This window comes from Ovis canadensis, chromosome 19, assembly GCF_042477335.2.
Source record: "Ovis canadensis isolate MfBH-ARS-UI-01 breed Bighorn chromosome 19, ARS-UI_OviCan_v2, whole genome shotgun sequence".
Lineage (NCBI taxonomy): Eukaryota > Metazoa > Chordata > Mammalia > Artiodactyla > Bovidae > Ovis > Ovis canadensis.
Window position 1 is genome coordinate 28918975 of NC_091263.1, and position 22589 is coordinate 28941563.

At 39.9% G+C, this 22589-nt stretch overlaps 1 protein-coding gene across 4 annotated transcripts in view; it reads right to left on the reverse strand.

Moving 5' to 3' along the window:
• Window positions 1-22589, reverse strand: part of ULK4 (unc-51 like kinase 4) — a 502577-nt gene that overhangs the window by 457415 nt on the left and 22573 nt on the right. For 2 of the 4 annotated variants that reach the window (XM_069560715.1, XM_069560714.1), the window contains 9 exons: window positions 22453-22528; window positions 20137-20229; window positions 17754-17869; window positions 17535-17604; window positions 16105-16201; window positions 11514-11618; window positions 9691-9751; window positions 8163-8344; window positions 7258-7304 (listed from right to left, as the gene is read on the reverse strand). In XM_069560715.1, coding sequence (XP_069416816.1) covers window positions 7258-7304; window positions 8163-8344; window positions 9691-9751; window positions 11514-11618; window positions 16105-16201; window positions 17535-17604; window positions 17754-17869; window positions 20137-20229; window positions 22453-22528 — 847 coding nt within the window. The remainder of the gene's footprint in view (window positions 1-7257; window positions 7305-8162; window positions 8345-9690; window positions 9752-11513; window positions 11619-16104; window positions 16202-17534; window positions 17605-17753; window positions 17870-20136; window positions 20230-22452; window positions 22529-22589) is intronic. The other 2 variants (XM_069560717.1, XM_069560716.1) reach the window with 1 other exon arrangement.

The window sequence follows — 22589 nt, forward strand, 5'->3', positions numbered from 1 at the left end:
ACAGAAAATGGGTTCTGCAGTGGAGAGTTAGGACCAAGGAAATCAACCCCATTTAGTTACATTACACAACTGTAAGCATCAGCATGAGAGAGAAGTGGAATGGGATGGGGTGAGCGTACATTCCCCCACGCGTATGACCCACAGGAACGTTCCCTTGTGTACACAAGGAGACATGAGCACACGCCCCCTGCAGCACCATCTCTGTGCACGCACGCTCCGTCGCTCAGCCGCGTCCGACTCTGTGCGACCCCAGGGACTGTAGCCCACCAGGCTCCTCTGTCCATGGGATTCTCCAGGCAAGAATACTGCAGTGGGTTGCATGTCCACCTCGAGGGGACCTTCCCAACACACAGATCAAACCTGCACATCTGGCGTCTCCTGCACCGGCAGGTGGATTCTTTACCACTGAGCTACCTGGAAAGTCCATTTGTAATGGTGACAAAAACTGAAGTTGTGCTTTAATAGTGAAATGGAAAGTAAAAATTTTTCAAAGGTCTTCGCCAGAGAGAGGAAAGAAATAGTAATTATCCCTTTCAGTATGTGAATGGTTAAATAAACTGTCATACATGCAGACAATGGAATATCTGGAATAGTTGACAATGGAATAAAAAGAATGAGCTATCAGCCATGAAAAGACATGGAGGAACCTTAAATGTGTGTTACTACGGGAAAAAAAGCCAATCGGGAAAAACTACATACTTTATGATCCCAGCTACACAACACCCTGGAAAAGGCAAAACTATGGAGGCAATAAAAAGTTCAGCGGTTAAATAAAAGTCAGAGGTATGAACAGGCAGAACACAGATTTGCTTGCTATCCAATAAATACTGTATGATACCATAATGATACAACACATCATTAAATAGTATCCAAACCCACAGACTGTGCAACACCAAGAGTGAATTGTACTGTCAAAGTACAGAGTTCGGATGATTTTGACATGTCAGCGTAGGAGCCTCATTTGCAACAAATGTGCCGTTCAGGTGGGAGATACTGATAACTGGAGAGGCAACAAGCATGGGGAGCAGAGGCATGTGGGAAATCTCTTTACCACGCCCTCAATTTGCAGTGAGCCCACGACTGCTCTAAAAAATAGATTCGATAAAAAACCAAGAAGGAGTGGATTTTATCTCAATAAACGAGTAAGAAAGCACAAGAAAATGCAGAGTCAAGAGATACAAAATCCCACATCCATCCTACAGGAGTTTCAGGAGCAGAAAAGGGATGAAACAGAGATGAAGAAATCATAAGGACAGAGAAAAGCAAAAGAAAGGCTAAAGCCTTTAAGAGACCGACCGGCAAGGGAAATTTGTAAAAAGATATATCCTAGCAAAATGTTGCAGCCCTGCAATATACAGAAAACTTCTTTTTTTTCACTGAAAAACAGAATTAAACTGGTCACATGTAAGAGGAAGAAAAAAGAGCGGGCTGGGCCCTGAGTCTTCCGAAACTGCAGTCAGCGCATGAGAGGATGAGAACACACGCGCCAGGGCCCAAGGATGGGTGTGGGCTGAAGGTCCTGGGAGGCCTCATTCAGCCTGCTGGGCCTGAGCCCCAAAACCGCAGCCAGAAAGTTTCAAAGGAAGGAGTAACTCCAGAAGCACAGCCTCTGAGAGAGACTCTTCTTAAAAAAATTTTTTTTTAATTCTGAAAGAAACCGACCAAGTGAAATCCAATCCATCAAGAAGTGAAGTAACTCACAAATGGAGAAACTGCATTAAAAAAAAAAAAACAAAAAACTGACAATGAGCATTTACTTCATTAAAGTGTCAAACTGTATCAAAAACTAGAAAACTTCTTCCTAGAATATGAATATCAAGGGAACCGAAAACAATCTTGAAAAACAAGAACAAAGCTGAAGTCACATTTTGTGATTTCAAAACTTACTACAAAACTATGGTAACTGAGACACTGCAATACTCACAGGAAGACAGATTTATAGACCCATGAAACAACAGAGAGCCCAGAAACAAACCCTCACCGTATGCGGTCAACACGACCATCAACAAGGCTGCCAACACCATTTAATGGGGAGAGGACAGTCCTTTCAAAACATAGTGCTGGCGAAACTGGAGAAACATATACAAAAGAATGAACCTGGGGCTCCCCTGGTAAAGAATCCACCTGCCAATGCAGATGACAGGAGTTTGATCCCTGCTTTCGGGAAGCTCCCACATGCCTCAGGGCAACTAAGCCTGTGTGCCACAACTACCGCGCCTGAGCTCTAGAGCCTGCCAGCTGCAACTATGGAAGCCCTCACAGCCTGGAGCCCATGCTCTGCAGCGAGAGACGCCACCGCAGTGAGGAGCTTGTGCACAAGTAGACAGGAGCCCCCGCTCGCTGCAACCAGAGAACGCCCAGGTGGCAACAGCCAAAAGTAAACAATTAAAAAACAAAAAACCTGGACCTTACCTAACACTGTGTTAAAAAAACAAAAAACTCAAAATAGATCAAAAACCTAAATGTAAGAGCTAAAACTATAAAACTCGTAATTCAGTTCAGTCGCTCAGTCATGTCCAACTCCTTGTGACCCCATGGACTAGAGCACGCCAGGCTTCCCTGTCCTTCACCATCTCCTGGAGTTTGCTCAAACTCACATCCATTCAGGCGGTAATGCCATCCAGCCATCTCGTCCTCTGTCGTCCCCTTCTCCTCCTGCCTTCAATTTTTATGGTCATGATTTTCAAGCCCTGCATCATATTTTTCTTAGCAAATGAAGACATTCTGACTGGAGTGGAATAAAGGTTCTGGTACGCTTGCAAATGAGTTTGTGTCTGGGTATGGACCTTTTATATAAAAATATTTTAAATACTCACACTACTGATGCACACTGTACAGGCAGAACAGAAGCCTGTCCTGGAGAAGACCAGAGTCCTGGGGGGCTTGTCTCTGAAACAGGGGGGTGACTTTGGGCAGTGGTGACCCCTGAGGTCAGAGGAATTTGAAATGGGGTTTCCCACCAAATATGGAGGCTGGTAGTCCTGTTCAGACTTACAAACATTCCAGTAAAGAGTGCAGTGTAGAAAAAAACATGAATGTAAAATCTTTATGCATTGGATCTGGCAATGATTTCTTGACTATGACACTAAAATCACAGACAACAAAAGAAAAAAATGAAAAACCTGGTTGCATCAAAATTTTTAAATGTATGCATCAAAGAAGACTAACAACAGAACAAAAAGGCAACTCACAGAATGGGAGAAAGTGCGTGTTAAGTCATGTCCCTAACACAGGGTTAATGTCCAGAATACACACAGAACTCTTATAACTAAACATAAGGCAACCAAAACTGGGCAAAGGACCTGAAAAGACATCTCTCCAAAGAAGATAAACAACTGACCAAGAAGGACATGAAAAGATGCTTGACATTACTAGTTATGAGTGGAATGCAAATCAAATCCACACTGTATGTAACTTCATACCCATTAGAAGAGCTACTACCAAAAAGAAAAGAAAAACGGGAAAAACTAAGGGTTGAAGAGGATGAGGACAAACTAGAACCCTCACGCACTGGTGGTGGGAATGCAAAATAGTGCAGACACTGTGTAAGATAATGACGGTATTCTCAAGAAACTGAACATTACCCAATAATCCAGCAATTCCACTCCCAGGTATATTACCCAAAAGAACTGAAAGCAGGGACTCAGAGAGGTATTTGCACACCAGGGCTCACAGCCACACTATCTGCAATAGTCAAAATTAGAAGCAACCCCAGTGTCCATCAACAGACGAAAAGATCAACTGTGGCATACACATACGTGGAATATTATTCAGCCCTTAAAAAGACTTTCTGATCCATGCTGCAAAACAGATGAACTTTGAAAGCATTAAGGTAAGTGAAATAATGCAGACACCAAAGGACAAATGTATGATCTCACTTCTATTAAGTACCAGGAAGATGGAAATTCATAGAAACAAAAGAACTGAGATTATCAGGGTCTTGGAAGAGGAGGGATCAGGATTTAATGGTTACTGGATAAGAGCTTCTGTTTGGAACTGAAAAAGTTCTGGAAATCGACAGTGATTATGGTTGCATAACATCAGTACTATAATATATGTAATGCCATTGAGTTACACACTTAAAATGGCTAAATGATAAATTCTGTTTTATAAATAAAATTTCTTACAATATTACAATATTATGCACTATCTGTGAAGTATACCTCCGTAAAGTTGATTGACAAAGGTTATGCTGGGAAAGACTGAGAGCAGGAGGAGAAGGGGGCAACAGAGGATGAGACAACTGGATGGCATTATCGACTCAACAGACCAGACTTTGAACAAACTTAGGGAGACAGTGAAAGGCAAGGAAGCCTGGCATGCTGCAGTTCACCTGGTCATAAAGAGTGGAACATGACTTAGCAACTGAACAACAAACAATAAGATTTTATAAATGTTCACTATTATGAGTTCTAACAAAAGGGCATTTTTATACAAAGTGACTGGGAACGCAGGCTGGTATGTTTCTACAGAGCATTTCAGCAATTTATCAGAAGTCACAAAAATTATCTATTGCTCTCTACCCGTTCATTCTAATTCTACAAATCTGCCCTGAAAGCAAAAAGAAAAAACAGACAGGCACAAAGATTTAAGCACAAAAATGTTCACCAATGTATTATTTACAATATTATAATACTATCCAAAAATAGGGGTAGGGTAAATTAAATGATCAAATATTCATAGCCTATAAAAAGAGGCATACCACAAAAAAAAAAAAAATCCTGGGCAAAAAAGTTAATGACATGAAAAACATATAATATGTTATATAAAGGGAAGAGAAACTTACAAAATTACACCACACTATTTTTCACTTTGTTTTCCTATACGCAGAACACCACCAAGGAGCAAGTATACCTACTTCAACAGTGATTATCCCCTAGCTGAGTTAAAGACCCTGATCATATGCTGTCAAGGCGATAAGACCTGGATCAGAAAAAGCCTCACTGGAAGAAGTAGTATTTGAATGGACAATGAGAGTAAAATAAGACTCCGAGCAGAGGGCTCATCTAGCCATCATTTTCCTCAAATTAAAGCTGTTTTACAAGTAACTGAAAGTCGCTCAGTTGTGTCCAGCTCTCTGCAACTCCATGGACTGTACAGTCCATGGAATTCTCTAGGCCAGAATACTGGAGTGGGTAGCCTTTCCCTTCTCCAGGAGATCTTCCCAACCCACAGATCAAACCCAGGTCTCCCGCATTATAGGTGGATGCTTTACCAGCTGAGCCACAAGGGAAGCCCAAGAATACTGGAGTGGGTAGCCTTTCCCTTTTCCAGCAGATCTTCCCCACCCAGAGATCGAACTGGGGTCTCCTGCATTGCAGGATTCTTGACCAACTGAGCTATCAGGGAAGCCCGTTTTACAAGTAAACTTCAATCTAAAAAAACAGAAAAAAACCAATAGTACCTGGAAAGGATTAAGAGTGTCTGTTTTTAAAAGTCAGCAGGGGGCACCCCATTCAAAGCTGTAATTTGAGTCTCAGCTAAAGGGTTAGATGTTGTTTTCTTTTCACTGAGCATACCACAATCCTTCTCAAAGTTTAGCAGGCTCAAAAATGACATAAAAATCCTATTTTGTAATGCCAGAATTTACCTTGGGAGAGTAATATTAGAAGATATGTAAGAGTAATTATTCAAGAAAGCATTCTGTGGACACCTGTTGCTTCCCCCGTATTTCACCAGCCTGGAAGAACTCCTCTCCTACCACTGGCCCATTTTACAAAACGGCTTCACCTTCGTGTTTTCATGTGCTTCGCAACAGTAAACTAAGCTTGATAGCACCAACTACAGCTTCCACACCCCCAAAATATACTAAGCACCCACTAAGAACAGGCACCGTCCAAGATATTTCATACACCTACTTCATTCAATATTTAATTGTAAAGAATTTATACGTGTATAAATGAATGACTTTGCTGTATACCTGAAACCAATACAACATTGCAAATCAACCAGACTTCAATTTTTTTTAAATTGTAATTGTTACCAAAAATCTATGAACTTGGTACACTATCCTCATTTTATAGATAAGGAAACTGACACTCAGCTGTTGTCATAATTTGCCCAGGGGCAGACCTGTGATCCACTCCCACATCTGTCTGAATCCAAAGCACTTTCATCATCCCTCACAGATTCCCTCAGAAGCTGAGAGTCTCTGAAAGAAATAACCAATCATCTGATCGAGTCTCACTGTTTGACCAGAGCACAAAGCCTGCTAACACTATATCTAATGTGCTTTGCACCAAGTATGCTGCCTCCATATAAGCAAGTACACATCCTTCCATCACGAGTTTACAGACCATAATCTCATTAGATTTTGTGAACCACCTTAAGGCAAGATAAAGTGGCAAAGGAAAACACCTTAGCGTAACTAAATTAAAACACAGGGATAGGTGTCAAGTATTTGATTCAGAATGTTCAAGGGCTTCCCTTGCGGCCTGCCAATGCAGGAGACACAGGTTTGATCCCTTATCAGGGAAGATCCCACATACTTCAGAGCAACTAAGCCTGTGCACCACAACTGTTGAGGCTGTGCTCTAAAACCTCAGAGCCTCAACTACTGATACCATGTGGGCAACTACTGAAGCCCACGGGCCTAGAGCCTACGCTCTGCAACAAGAGCCTCTGCAATGAGAAGCCCGCCCGCCACAATCAGGATCCAGCACAGCCAAAAGTACATATAGTAATTAAAATTATTTTTAAAAGAATATTCTAAAAAGTAACATGAATAAAGTTTTAAAGTAGTTTATATAACCTCAGAATTGTATTTATAATATTAGGATAAGGATAGCTCAGTTGGTAAAGAATCCACCTGCAATGCAGGAAACCCTGGTTCAATCCCTGGGTCAGGGAAGATTCCCTGAAGAAAGGATAGGCTACCCACTCCAGTATTCTTGGGCTTCCCTTGTGGCTCAGCTGGTAAAGCATCCGCTGTAATGCAGGAGACCTGGGTTTGATCCCTGGGTTTGGAAGATCTCCTGGAGAAGGGAAAGGCTACCCACTCCAGTATTCTGGCCTGGAGAATTCCATGGACTGCATAGTCCATGGGGTCCCAAAGAGTGAGACACGACCAAACGACTTTCAATTTCACTTTCATTTTTAAACTTACAACTGGAATGGTACAGAAAGGACTATGATTCAGAGTTATCATTACTTTAGAATATTTTGTAATAAGTATTTAAGAGTATGTGCTTTTAATAAATATGCATGTTTTAACTACTTAATAAAATAATAATTTATTAAAATATAAATATTACTTACATATCCCAATTTGGAGCTATTCGCAAATGCTGGATTAGCAACTGGAACTAGAATATAAAAATTAAAATGTATTTCAATCATGAAATGAGACAGCAGTTGACCACTAAATTAACAAATCAAACCTATGTACAAATGAAATGCAAATTCTGCACCAACGAAGTAATTACTTACAAAGATGCAAAAGCACTGGATAAAAACTAAGAAACAAGTACGTCCAGTTTCTCCACCTCAATTCTATTCTCTAAACATGCCACTGCCCCTCACCCCACAAACATAAGTACCAAATAAGGAACTGTAACACTACTCTGCAAGAAAATGGACTTAAATTTTTTCAAGGTAGTTCCCCAGTGAAGGCCCAGAAAGGAAAATGCTCCTTTCTGAGGATGACTTCAAAAGCTCTGCCAAATTCCCACGGTTTCATTGATGAGCCAAGATAGCCCAAGAAACAATATTATCAGAGGAAGAAGGAAAAATGCTTAGAGACTCGATTCCCCATTCAGTGTCACATCAGAAACCTTGGAATTCACCAGGAAGACCCAAGAAAAGAGCCCCTATTCCACACGGGCAGCTCACTCCAGCAGCTGATGAAAAGATCACTCTCTTATGATTTCATGGATGAAATAAATCTTACAATTACTACAAGTTAACATAAAATGCAAGCAGAATGTTACCAAAGAAGCTCTTCAAAGTCAATGTCGATTCAAATGCTTTTAGATGCAAGCATTAAACAGAGGACAATACTGGCAAACCTGTCATCCTAATAAATCACTTTTTTCATTTTAATTACATTGAATTAGTATTTCAGTGCTTGCTTTTCTCTCTATAGAAATAAAAAAGTTAAGCGCAGAAGGCAGGCTGCAAGGACGTGAAAGGAGTTATTTGCTTCCCAATATTTAGGAACCCACCAAGGGGGAGTGGAGGAGCCTGGTGGCCACCTCCCTGTGCCCAGCTACCATGCACAGGTAGCAGAGGAGATTCAGCTTGGCTCGCGAGGCCCCCGTACTCTTCTCAGCGGAGTCGATCTGCGAGCACACTTGTTGCAGAAAATCATTCCAGTCCTGGTCTTCTAGAAATACTAATTTATCCACTGCAGAAGAAAGAAAATAGTAAAAGTGGGGGTTACGTGAAAAAAGATTGCTAAAAATGTTGCAAGAGAAAGAAGAACACAGAATTCAATAGCGAAAGTGAGGGCAAAGAAAACCCTAACTTTACACTATCAAAACCAAAAACACTCTAAAGAGGCCACTGCTTTCAGTTACTCTTCTACAGTCTTCTATTTTTCTACCCATGGAGATGTTTTAAACCATGTCAACGGAAAACTATGCTTAAAAAAACAAGGCAGATGCCTACATTTAGTAGAATTTTCTTGCAACCAAGAGCATAACAAAATGCAAAGTTAATAAAACTGTACTATGAAAAAAAAAACAAGATGGCCTTTGCATAAATAAAGCAACCTAGCCTTAAAACATTGGGAAAGCCAAAATTTCTATAGTTGTTATGAAGTCCCACTGAAATGACTAGTAAATGTAACTAGGTTAATACAGAGCTGAAACCATCTGGGAGTACCACCTCTAAATGCCTACAAACAAAAGGCAAAAACTGGGAAATGAAACGCCAGCTAAAATTAAAGTAATTTCACCTAATCTCTATATTTAAACAAATAAGCTTTAACAATAATTTCTTAAAATAATTCAAACTAAAGTGGAAAAGGGAAGGACTATTTCGAGATAAACCCCTCTTAAGTTTTCATAAATTGTGCTTCTACTTGGAATACTTAAAACGTGAACATATTTTATTTTACATTTACTTTGATTTCAATTTTTAGATTCTACTCCAGCTATGATGAAGAATCTTTCCAGGTCTAGTTTAAAATATAACTTATCAAACAAAATACATCAATTCAAGGTATTAGAAAAATTCTTAAACTCACCCTAAATAAGACTTTCCATTAGGAAAAAAAGAAAAGTAACAATCACCCTTCAAGTCTCTCCAGGCCTACATCATCCCCACAAAAATGAGCCATCTGACTCCAATCTCAACTGCCCCACTCCCTCAGGTAGAAATCTCGATTCTTCCTTACGGTTTCCAACTCTCTGTACCCACAACAGCACGGTTAAAGTTGGAAATTCAACTAGCTTTTAAGCTCCAGGGCGGGAGAAGGGCCCACACACACAACAGGGAAACCCACCCAGCTTTACAGAAACTTTCCTGCCCAGAAGAATCCATGGCAGCCTGGACCCAGTTGAGTAAGGCAAACGCTGGCACAAGAGGATTATAGCTGGTTTATACAACAATGCCTCAAGAAAATAGCCAGTTGGCAGGAAAATAAAAATTTAGCTATTCATAAATAAAATATTCCACCTACAATTAAATTTTATACTTGTATCTGCCTGCCATGAATCTGTGTGTTTGATAAGCCCTTCAGGATCCTACCTGAATGTGCTGGTAGATGCAGTATTTTTGGATCATATTTAATTGGTGGTTGTTTCATGATCTGTGGTTAAAAAAAAAAAAAACTTTTGAGATGGGTATCTGTCTCCCGATGTATCTCCTATTCAGTCCCATTCAGTCTCTCAGTCGTGTCCAACCTTTTGCGACCCCATGGACTGCGGCACGCCAGGCTTCCCTGTCCATCAGCAACTCCCGGAGCTTACTCAAACTCCTGTCCATCGAGTCGGTGACGCCATTACAAATCAATGAGGACAGAGAAGAATAACATAAAACGCAACACCAAAAAGAACTAGCATTCAACAGAGCCTTTCAGATTACTACACAAATACAAGTGATAAGGCATACCACAAAATCATTTCAATTGACGTCTGCAATAAAACAAAACTTCACGGAAGAGAGTCAGTCCACCCTATCTTGGCTTACTCTTAAGCTAATTTACTTCTAGGTTAGAAATTTAATTATTCAATAACTATTTACCAGCTACCTGTCAAAGCAAAGCACTGTGCTAAGTGCGAAGGGGGAGAGAAACACACAGAAGCCATGATCCAACTGCCAGAGAGCTGACACTGTGGTTGGAAAGATAAGACAAACCTCTGTTAAACAGCAGAAAAATCAGGAGATATTTATCTTAGAATGCAAAAATGGCAGGACACAATTACAGACTTCAGGGAAATGTTTCTAAGAAACTAGAGAATCAATAAGGACTTCAGGTTTGATGAGGTCAGGATTTACAGAAGAGCTGGAAGGTGGGCTGAGGTCTTGAACAGAAGACCATATAGTTTTCTCAAGCAAAATGAAGACCACATGTAGCAGTTGGATCCATGAGTTTGGGTTAGCTGGGGGACTTCATTGTGACACTTTTAATCTAAAATTTCAACCCTCGTTTCTATGTCTAACTTTTCCAAAAACTCCCTAGGGAGCATTTTTAAAACTTTTGCTGGTAGTATTCTCACCAAAAAATGCATAACATCATTTCCAATCATGAGAAATGCTTAGGCAAACCCAAACTGAGGGACATTCTACAAAATACCTACCCAGTACTCTTCAAAGTATCAAGATCGTAAGTGAAGTCGCCCAGTTGTATCCGACTCTTTGAGGCCCCATGGACTGTAGCCCACCAGGCTCCTCCATCCATGGGATTTTCCAGGCAAGAGTACTGGAGTGGGTTGCCATTTCCTCCTCCAGGGGATCTTCCTGACCCAGGGATGGAAGCCAGATCTCCCGCACTACAGACAGATGCTCTACCATCTGAGCCACCAGAGAAGCCCAAGATCATACCAGACAAGGAAAGAGTGAGCAATTACCCCAGACCATCGGGTCCAGGGACCAACTGGAGGCAAAGGATCCCAAATGTAATGTGGGATCCCAGCACAGAAAAGGGACACCGGTGGTACAAGTGATAAAATTCGAGTAAGTTCAGCAGTTACTAGCACTGTATGAATGCCGGCCCCTAGCTCTACTAGCCATGCCGTGTTCCTGTACAATATTAACACTAAGAGAAGCTGCACACAGCTCCCCGTCTCTCGCCATCACCTGCCCTGCAATCCTGACCACCTATGAGAGCTATGGTCTCTCTGTGATCAGCCCCTCACCCCAGCCGGGGAGCGCTGCTCATTGACACGTGCCTTCACCACACACCATCAGGGAGAAGGTCTGCAGTCGTTCATCTAAGCACGGGCACATGGCAAGACAGAAAGAAAAGCAGACAACCACAAGAATCAGGGGAGAAGATAAGACTGGGGAATGAAAACGTCACCCAGACTCCAGCCCCAGGGTGTTCGGGTGCCTTTGGGGTCTTTCCACACCTTTGGATTGTCAATGATCGGGGTGATGAGGAGATCTGAGTCTGTGTAGATAAGCTCTCTCATCCGGGACTCCAGATCCTGCTGACTCAGGTGGCCACTTGCAATCTGGAAGAGTAGCAAGAATTAGGCTGTTTCTGTGACTGCGTGTGCTCAGTCGCTTCCGTCGTGTCTGACTCTGCAACCCTATGCACTGCAGCCTGCCAGGCTCCTCTGTCCATGGGACTTCCAAGACAAGAACACTGGAGTGGGTTGCCGTGCCCTCCCCTCCAAGCAATCTTCCCAACCCAAGGATTGAACCCCCCTCTCTTGCACCTCCTACACTGGCAAGCAGATTCCTTCCCACTAGCGCCACCTGGGAAGCCCATATTTCTGTGACTAGTGAAGAGCTTTAACAGGCAGTCGGTAACATGCTAAGTAGACTCCACTGAAAAAGGTCACTTGTATTGATGGATCTCCACTGCTCTTCAAAACATTTCCACAGTCTCATCTGATCTTCACAAAAACCCTATATCTACTGTATTATTACTCCTGTTTTTACAGGTAAAAAAACAAAGCTCAGAGCAAGTAGCTGACTTGCTTGTATTCACCACAAAGGTTGGTTAGAACTACGGAACAGCTCTTCTATAGTCTGATGTGCTCAACTATGAAGAGGCAAACTGATCTTACAATTATCAGCATGTTTTTTATCTTTCACCCACCAAAAATTAATTTATTTCTGCTTTACCAAATAGTCAATATAAAGCTTAAATTACAGTGTAAAAAAATTCCAGGCTGAAGTAGGTTTTAAACGCTTGTATCTTTATAAATCCCAAAGTGGAATGGATACGTAATAGAAACAAATAACCAGATGTTCCCCTTCAGTTATTCGAGATGCTTCTTTGTGCTCTTCTTAAATTCAATTTTTATTCCTAGTGCTTTTCCCTTAAGTATTTCACATCAGAAAAAAAAAAATTGGATTTATGTATTAAGAATGTCCACTGAAACTCTGACCAACAAACTGATAGCCAGGAAATCAAATCAGTAAAGTGAAAAATAAGAAGAAAAATAAACTATTCAAAACTAAGGTAAAGGACAGAATAATTAGCTAATAAAGTTCCTGGAAACCACAACCACCACTTTGCAACTGAGAAGACAGTACATTAGAGACTCATGACGAATTTGAAGGAACTATTGTAAAAAATGTTTAAAAAAAATCTAAGAACACAGACTTTCAAAACAGAAAAACTCAAAGGAAAACCCAAGATGAAATCAACTGAAAAACTTTTAAAATAATCTAAGAATTAGTAAAGTAGACCAATTAGAAAACTATATATGTAAAAATTAATTTCATACATATACAGTGAATGTATGTACAAAAACAGGTTATAAAAATACCATATATCAATGACAGTAGCAAAAAATTAACTGTTAAATAAAATGCTCAGGACTAAATTAATCAAAAGGTACAATCAGGTCTTACTTATTAAATGCAAAAATCTTTTATAAAATTATGTCCCTTTGTTTAAAAATGAACATACATGTACAGAATCAAAAGTAGTATATCAAAATGTAATCATTGGTTACTCTAGGTAGTAATTAAATTACAAGCAGTTTTTTATTCTCTTTGTCCTCTTCTACATTTTCCAAGGTTTCTAAAATTTTTGTAATTGAATAAAAAGCATCAGGTAGCATTTAAAGAATTAAAAAATCTAAGCTCCCTTATAGTAATTCTATAATCAGTGCTTGACTATTCTCAATAAGATGATTACATACACTCCTCTACAAGAAACATCTGGCAAAAGAAATTCAACATTTATCACATTTCAGAGTGCATCTTTTACTTTTACACTGATTCCATAGCTCACATTTAACAGAACACGTATTAGCCCAGGGAGATTCTATTATAACCTTTTACCTTTTCATTTCAATGCAAAATTAAGGTTCACACGGTTCAAATGCATTTCCCATTACATAAAAATTACGGGAAGAATTAAAAGCAGTTATATCTACCAAGCAAAAAGTACAATAAGAGATAACATGGAAAAATAGTTAATTCAGAATATGTCTGCATTCAAAACAACTATGGAAAGAAACTAAAGAAGGCCTGAATAAGTAGAAAGAGATCCCGTATCCGTGGAAGCGAACTTCATATTGCTAACATGGCAATCCTCCCCAAACTGACCTAGACACTCAACACAATTGTTCTCACAATCCCAGATGGCTTCTTTTCAAAACCTGGCGAACTGATCCTAAAATTCCGATGGAAATTTAGGAGACCCAGAATAGACCATGGGAAAAAAAAAAAAAAAACCCTTGAAAAAGAACAAAGTCAAGAATCATACTTCCTAGTTTCAAAACTTACTAAAAAGTCACAGTGCCCAAGACACTGTGCTACTAGCAAGAGGAAAGAGTCAGTGGAATAGAACTGAGAGTCCAGAAATAAACCTTTAAGTTAATTAGTATTCAACAGGGCTTCCCTGACAGAGCAGCTGGTAAACAATCCTCCTGCAATGCAGGAGACTCCGGTTCAGTTCCTGGGTCACGAAGGTCCCCTGGAGAAGGGATAGGCTACCCACTCTAGTATTCTTGGGCTTTCCTGGTAGCTCAGCTGGTAAAGAATCTGCCTGCAATTCACGAGATCTTGGTTCTATTCCTGGGTCAGAAGTTCCCCTGGAGAAGGGAATGACTACCCACTCCAGTATTCTTGCCTGGAGAATTCCTTGGACAGAAGAATATGGTAAGCTGCAATCCATGGGGTTGGAAAGAGTCGGATACGACTGAGTAACTAAGCACAATATTCAACAAGAATTCCAAGACATTTAAATGGGGAAGGAAGAGCCTTCTAAACAAATGGTGCTGAGGCAACTGGATATCCACATGTAAACCAAAGCTGGATGGACCTCCTTACTTCATGCCATATACAAAAACTAACTCAAAATGGATTGCAGACTGACAAGCACAGAAATAAACCTTCATGACCTGAGAGCTGGTAACTGTTTCTTAGTTACGACACCAAGGGTACAGGCCACAACAGACACAAAAAAAGATAATTTGGTCTATAGCAAAATTAAAAACATTTGTGGTTCAAAGGACACCATCAAGAAAGTGAAAGAACAATTCACAGAATGGAAGAAAATGTTTATAATCATATATCTAAAATATACAAAGAATTCCTACAACTCAATAATGGGCAAAAAGATTACATAAACATTCTTCCAAAGAAGACATAAATTCCCAATAAGCACTCAAACAGATGCTCAGTATTATTAGCCAAATGAAGAAATGAAATCAAAACTACAATGAGATCTAATTTGATACCCGCTAGAGTGGCTATAATAAAAGAGAGACAATTGTAGCACTGTTTACAATAGCCAAAAGGTTGAAGCAACCCAAGTGTCTATTGAAGGATGAATGAATAAACTGGTACAAACAAACAATGGAATATTTCTCAGCCTGAAAAAGGAATGAAATTCTGATACATGCTACGAGATAGATGGACCATGAAGACATTATGCTAAATGAAATAGTCCAGATACTAAAGGACAAATATTGTGTGATTCCACTTAATGTAAGTTTACTAGGCAAATTCACAGAGGCAGGAAGTAGAAGAGTTGTTGTCAGGGTCTGGGGGAGTGTGGGGAATGCGTAGTACTGACGGTTACACAACAACGTGACTGTATCAGCACTATCCGCCACTGAACTCACACTAAAAAGTGGTTAAAACGGTCAATTTTATGTAATGTATTTTTTTTACCACAATTTTAAAATCTACTGACTGGCAGGCAGTAACAAGTTTTGGTAAGTATGTGAAAACTGGAACCCTCACACACTGGTGCTGAGAATGTAAAATGGTGCAGCTGCTTTGGAAAACAATTCAGTGGTTCTTCAAAAGGTTAAGAAGAGTTACCATGTGATGTAGCATAGAATACATACCCACACAAAAATGCACACAACTGTTCACAGCAGCGTCGCCCAGAAGAGCCAAAAGAAAACCACCCACATGTCCACAGACTGATGAATGGAAACATAAAATGTGGTATATATAACAGAATATTATCAGGCAGTAACAAGGAATACAGTACTGATAACATGCTACAACTTGGATGAATCTTAAAAAACATTAAGTAAAAAAAGACAGTCACAAACGATCCCAAATTGCATGATCCATTTAAAGGAAATATCTAGGACAGGCATACTTACAAAGACAGAAAGCAGATTAGTGGTTGCCTAGAGCAAAATGTTAGAGAAACTGGAAGAAAACAGCAGTGACTGCTAATGGCTACACAGGGCTTCTCCGCGGGATGATGAGATTAACTGTGGTGATGACTGCATAACTCTGTGAGTATGCTAAAAGCCTCTGAATTATACACTTTAAATGGGTGAATTGCATGGTGTGTCAATTACATCCCAATAAAGCTGCTATCAAGAAAACACCTATGAAGCACCTCTCTCTTAAGAGTACTTACTAGAAAAACCAGTGATAATCAAGGAAGATGACTTAATTGTAAGTCTTGCAATTACAAACATAGTTCACAGATTAACTTGCAACTATTCTTGTGAGTCTCTGTTATCTTGCATAAGGAAAACAAGTAAACTTTCTATCTTTGCTTACTTTGGTCACGGGAGAAGTCTTCTGTGGTGAACTCTGAGTCACAGCATCACCGGGACTTAACGCCACTGCGGTGCTGGTTCTTGGAGTGGGACGGGAACTGAAAATGCACACCAGTTAACGTTATTCAAGGGGCTTCCCAGGTGGCACCAGCGGTAAAGAGTCCGCCTGCCGATGCAGGAGACACAAGAGACCCTGGCTCGACCCCTGGGTTGGGAAGATCCTCTGGAGTAGGAAACGGCAACCTGCTCCAGTATTCTTGCCTGGGAAATCCCAAGGACAGAGGAGCCTGGTGGGCTATAGTTCATGGGGACACAAAGAGCTGGACACCGCTGATCAGCTGGGCATGGCATGGCATGCTATATACAGTATTTTAACTAGAAGCTTAAAAAATATTTTTTTAATGTCTGCTGATCTAGGCAGGATTTACATTGATAAAATAGCTCAGATATTCTACAGAGCATGGAAAATGTTTATAACTTTATTTCATAAAATGTTTGAACTGGTAAATTACTTGGGTACCTACTTAAGCAACAAGTTATAATCCTCATCTGTTTTTAATGATTTTCCTCCCACACTTATCAATGGATGCCATACTCTGGGGGCCACTCCATTACATCCGGGTCTCTGAGTTTGAGTTTTTTGGCATTTTAAGAAATTCTTCCATTTAAATCATTATGGTATTTTGGTGATGAATTCCTTCAAATTTCCAAATATCACCTCTCCTCCACTTACCTGCCTTTGTATTCATTCATTAAACAAGTATTTACTTAGGTCACAAAATTTACCAGAGATTATACAAATTTTTTTTTAACTGAACTTAAAAGGCCTAAGATGTATAGACAAATTTAACATACTTTATATTTAAATATGGGTAAAACAAATCAGGAAATTTTAGTTTATTACTATAACTCCTATGTCATGAAATTAAACTATGAGGCTGAACCTATAAACACTTAATATTTACACATTATTAAAATTTTAAATACACTGGCCTAATCACTTTAAATACCATTCTGATTTTATTATTTCAATGATTGCAAATATTGTTTAAGCCTCCCTCCCAGATAAAACTACATTTAAAGAAAAACACAACCTGTTTTTTCCTGTAAGTCTTTATCCAAATAAAGGAGCCAGACTTCTGAAATTTTAAATTCAATTTTACTGCAGTAGAAGTACAAAATAAAGAAGTTTTAACCCTTATAAACAGAAAAGATAATGTGGCTTGGTTAGAAATTTTAAAAATACAAAGGGACGTCTACATTCTACTGGCCAACACTGAATAGGAACTTGCAAGGACAGCAAAATGGGAATGTGGCATTTATCCCTGCCCTTTATTTCTGCGCAACATGGTACGCCACCAGGACAAGACACTTTAAGAAGATTTAGCTTTCATCCCCCATAGAGTCCTTACAGTCTGGTATTTTACATACCTGAGAAGAAACATGCACTCATTCAACTGACCCCCAAGAGTACTCTTAGGCCGCAAGTCAGATGGGTTTTCTGTGGCAGGAAGGTAAAACAATATCCACAAGTGAACAAAAATATGAGCAGGGCATGACATAGACAGAGATTTGAAGAGACAGACAACACAAATTAGAGACTGTCAGAAACAGTGTTCGGAGCAGGAACACGGTCAAACGCAAGCTCACCCAGCCTGAAGGGGTGACTGAGTCGCTGCCCACTCTTCTCCCCCTTTGCTTGTTCACCTTGAGAGCTCTTCAGAAGTTCCGCGGCATCTTGGGACCCAGAATATTCCATGTTTCTGCTGTTTTTAACAAGAGAAACTCAACTCAATCAAGCTTACTACTGAGCTTTCTCTAGTTTTCTATGTCGAACAAGGGGCTGGCAAAGATACTTAAGTTGCACAGGACATTTGGCCAAAGTATGGAATTAGAAAGGTAGTATTTTTCATTGAGAAACTAAAATGAGCACTCACTGTGTGCAAGGCACTGTACTAAGAAGCCTATAAAATTTACCCTGAAAAATAAATAGCAGCAGGCCAACAGGAGAAGTAAACCAGCACTTGAAGGGTCAGTGAGCCAGTAATGAGCTTCCCTTTCATTTCTGCCCTTCCGGTGCTGCCAGCCCTGGGCTCAAAGAAGCACCACAAGAAGTCCTCTATTTCTGTTCCAAGGAGCAGGAAAGGGAATCCCTAAGGGTCAGAGCAGGGAAAATACCCTAGTTTTTTGTTTGGTTTTTGGTTTTTCTTATTCCCTTTTGTCCTGCCCCAGCCTCCAGGTAATCTTGCAGCACACACTTCTGGCCCACGCCTAAAATCCTGCGGGAGGAACATCCTCTTTTCTACGCAGAGAGCTATGATCCCAAGAAGGTGAGGCAGATCTCTCTGTTCTCTTACTTTTCCTCTCTCATCATCCTCCTGTCACTTGGTCCCAAAGACATCCATCAAGACATAGAAGCATGCACCATGAGTAAGTGTGGTCCACAGGGGGAAGGCAAGGTTGCCTCAATATTTGAAAACCAATTTATGTTAAGAGTCCATAAAGAGAATCTAAAGGAGAAAAACCACATGATCGTATCTATTGATACAAAAAGGCATTTGACGTTTATTAATAACATTCGTTTCCAACTGAAAAGGGGAAGTTACAAAACCCTCCAGCTCAGAGTGTGAGTGTGAGTGTGTGAGTGTGTGTGAGTGTGTGTGTGTGCGTGCATGCTCTGTTGTACCCAACTCTTGCGACCCTGAGGTCTGTAGCCCACCAGGCTCCTCTGTCCATGGGGATTCTCCAGCCAAGAATACTGGAGTGGGTTGCCATTTTCCTTCTCCAAGGGATCTTCCTGATCCAGGGATCAAACCCGTGGCTCTTGCATCTCCTGCACTGGCAGGCAGGTTCTTTACCACTAGCGCCATCAGGGAAGCCCATCGTACTTAATGCAGAAAGGCTGAATGCATTCTAAAATCAGAAACCAGGCAACGGTGTTCATCTCATCACCCCTCATACACTCAGTTCAGTTGCTCAGTCGTGTCCCATTCTTTCACTACCTCATTCATTACCATGCTTAAAAAAGAGTCCTTGCAAGGCCAATAAGAAATAAAAGGCATACAGATCAAAAGGAAGATGGCATACTAAGGTGCAAGGTGTCCTAGGACTTGCTGACACTGATAGACAAGGACCCAAGCCCTGTTTCTGTACTCTTCATAGAGCCTGAAGTGTGAAAACAGCTGAAGCTCAGTGGATCACAGAAACCAAAGTTTGAGAGAGACCTTACATAGAATTCAGATTTCTCTATCCAGTACACTAAACTGACAAGATTAAAATTAAGAATCAAACAACCATTATCACTGAATGAAGAGGAGAGAGCAGGAGTTGATTATCTGGACTTTGCCTCATCTACTTTTCACCTTGTTCTTTTCAAAACCCCATCACTTTTGTAAGCATCCTGGGCTAAGAAGACTTAATAATAAAAATGAAGTGTATTAATCAGGATGAGCTAGGTTATGCTGTGGTAACATGATTCACAAATGCTGGTGACTTAGAATCTCCTAACTTTACGTCTCACTCGTGCACACAGCCACCACAGGCAGGCAGGAAAGCTATGCTCATCGTGGTCACTAAAGACCCAGCCTGAACGCAACTCCATCTGGACATTTTCTTCCTGATCACCTCATCAGGAGAAAGAAAGGTAGCAGATCACACACTGGCTCTTTGAGTTTCTACCCAGAAATAACACATCACTTCTGCTCATGTTTCATTAGCCACAGCAAGTCTCAGGACTGCACCTGATTTCAAAGAGGGAGACGATATCCTACCATGTGCTGACCAGGTGGGCGTCCAGGTGAACCGAGCTAACGACTAGAGGACTAAAACCCTGTCTGCAGAATAAACAACTGACCAGAAAATGAGCAAAGTCAAGCACACAAACGTCATGACTAAACTCTTTAAGCAACCCTTAATTAACCAAATGCCTGAGTTTCTATTATGAAAAGCACAGACATCACTGAGGCTACAATCATAGTAATGGGCCAAGTGTTTAGTAACCATGCCCCACACACAAAGATCAGCTTGTACTTACCTGACGCTGGAATCCTCAGTGCTTGAGTCCTGATCATTTCTAGCAAAAGCATCCTTCCAAAACGAATGCTGCAGCAGGTCTGCCCAAGTCAGTCTTTATAAAACAGAAATGTTTCAAATCTGCTTTAATATGATTTACCATGGAGAATTCCCAGGACATGTCCTAGTTACACATATCAGATCTGTTTCACATATTCCTTTTTATTATCTGTTTTTTTATTCTTAATTTTTAGCTGGAGGATAACTGCTTTATAATATTGTGATGGCTTCTGCCATGTAACAATGTGAATCAGTCGTAAGTACACACGTCCCCTCCCTCCTGAAATCCCTATCCCCTAACCCACCCCTATAGGCTGTCAGAGAGTACTCCATTGAACTCCCTGTGTTATACAGCAGCTTCCCATTAGCTATCTATTATACACATGGTAATGCACACGTTTCAGTGCTACTCAATGCATCCACCCTCTCCTTCCCTAGCTGGATCCAAAGTCTGTTCTCTCTTTCTGCATCTCTATTCCTGCCCTGCCCATTTCGTAACTTCACTTTTAGAAGTTCATTCAGAAACAAACAAGATTATCAACCTCGTGACTACACACAGTCACTCTTCTGTTTAGGAGTCAAAACATTATTTAACTAGATCACCCACATTAAGATGACTTCAGGCTATATCTGAAAATTAGACTCACTTTCAAAGCATTAAGTTTTACTACTGATCAATTATACCTGCGGTATACTCAGACTCAAAATGATTAAGCCTAAAATTCAAAAAAGAAACTAATTTATATCTAATTATTCAAAATTTAGGAAATGAAATTCAAACTACTTTGGTTGAAATTAAAATACAAGCGATAAAGAATTGGCAGCCGCAAGTATATATCCCTTTTATACAAACGGCTCCTAAAATTCACTAACCATTAAAATTGCCGATAAAATGGAATTTCTTTTTCATCTACCAAAGTAGCAAAAAATGTATAAGATCAACAAAGCCCACCGTATTTAACAATAGGAGGGAAGGAGCTTTCTAAAATTGCTGGAAGTATAAACCTTCCCATGTTCCTGGGATCAGCAAATGTGTCCACATTTTTAATGTTCTTATTACTCTTTGGCCAGCAACCCCATCTTGAGAAACTTATTCAAAGGAGATAACTTCTTACTCAAGTGAACAAAAACAAAGAGAGACAAAAACATATTTACTAAAAAAAATATATATATATATATATTTACTAAAGCAGTCAGTATATATGATACCCTAAATCAAGGAGCACTCTCAAAAAAAAAAAAAAAAGGCACTCTGAATGTTGTTATCATACATTATTGCATGTACATTCAACAGCCACTTAAAATGACCAAGTGAAAAAATAAAATGACCAAGCAGATATATAAAGAAACTAGGTTATGGGGTGGTCCCATTTATGCAAAAAAGTATTTCATATGGAATATAAATACATAAAAATGTATCCTAAATAAGGTCTTAAAATTAAGCATATTTATATCTTACCCAAAAAATCTGGGCGATTATCCAAAGTAACACTTATCCTAAAAGCATTCTATTGCAAGTACAGCAGTGTCTCACAACTTATCCAAGTATAAACATTTTCTTCTGTATACTTTCTCTCATACTTAATGCTGATACACTACATGCTTTACTAAATTTATTCATTTTACACCCTGAAGTAGAGACCCCAAACATTTGTCGAAAACCTCAAGAGAACTAGTGGGAGAACCAGAATCTAGTTTCCCTTGTCTTCCAGGCCAGGGAGACCCCCACCTTCATTCCCTACTCCCTTCTGCCCTCCCCTACTCTGTATCGTAAGGATTTCTAACTTTCTGCCATCCCTGCCACACAGAAGATTCACACTGTGCCTGTGACCTGTCACTTGACATTCCCAGTATGACAGGAATATCATATTGCTAAATCACATCACATTAAAATAGGGCTCTGTTAGTCATTATTACATTAAGTATCTTGACAGCACATCCACAGTGGGGTAGTCTAAGACAGCTTTAGCCTGAAATTCACAATGGAAACAAAAAAGTGTACTCCTTGGATTTGGGGAGTTACAAGAAAATCTGTCAACCTATGAGGCAACTACGTGCTACACTAGAAGAAAAACGGACTTTTAAATGTCTGATTAAAAACACCTAGAAACAGAGCAGCCACTCAATGCAGACTCAGATTTCTTTTTTTTTCCCCAAAAAAAAGAGAGATCATTTGAACAGTTCTTTCTATAATAAGAACAGTACAATTTTACAAGTACACTAAAGGAAAAAAAAAGATTCCACTGCTCAATCATGTTAAAATATTACCCATACATACCTTTTCTGAGGGTCTTTTTGAAGCAAACCATCAAGCAAATTAATAAAATCGGAAGAAGCTTTAGGACAAGAAGAATCTAGACACAAAATAATACCCAAGAAAGAAAGAAAAGTGGTTAAGTAACTGAAAACACACCC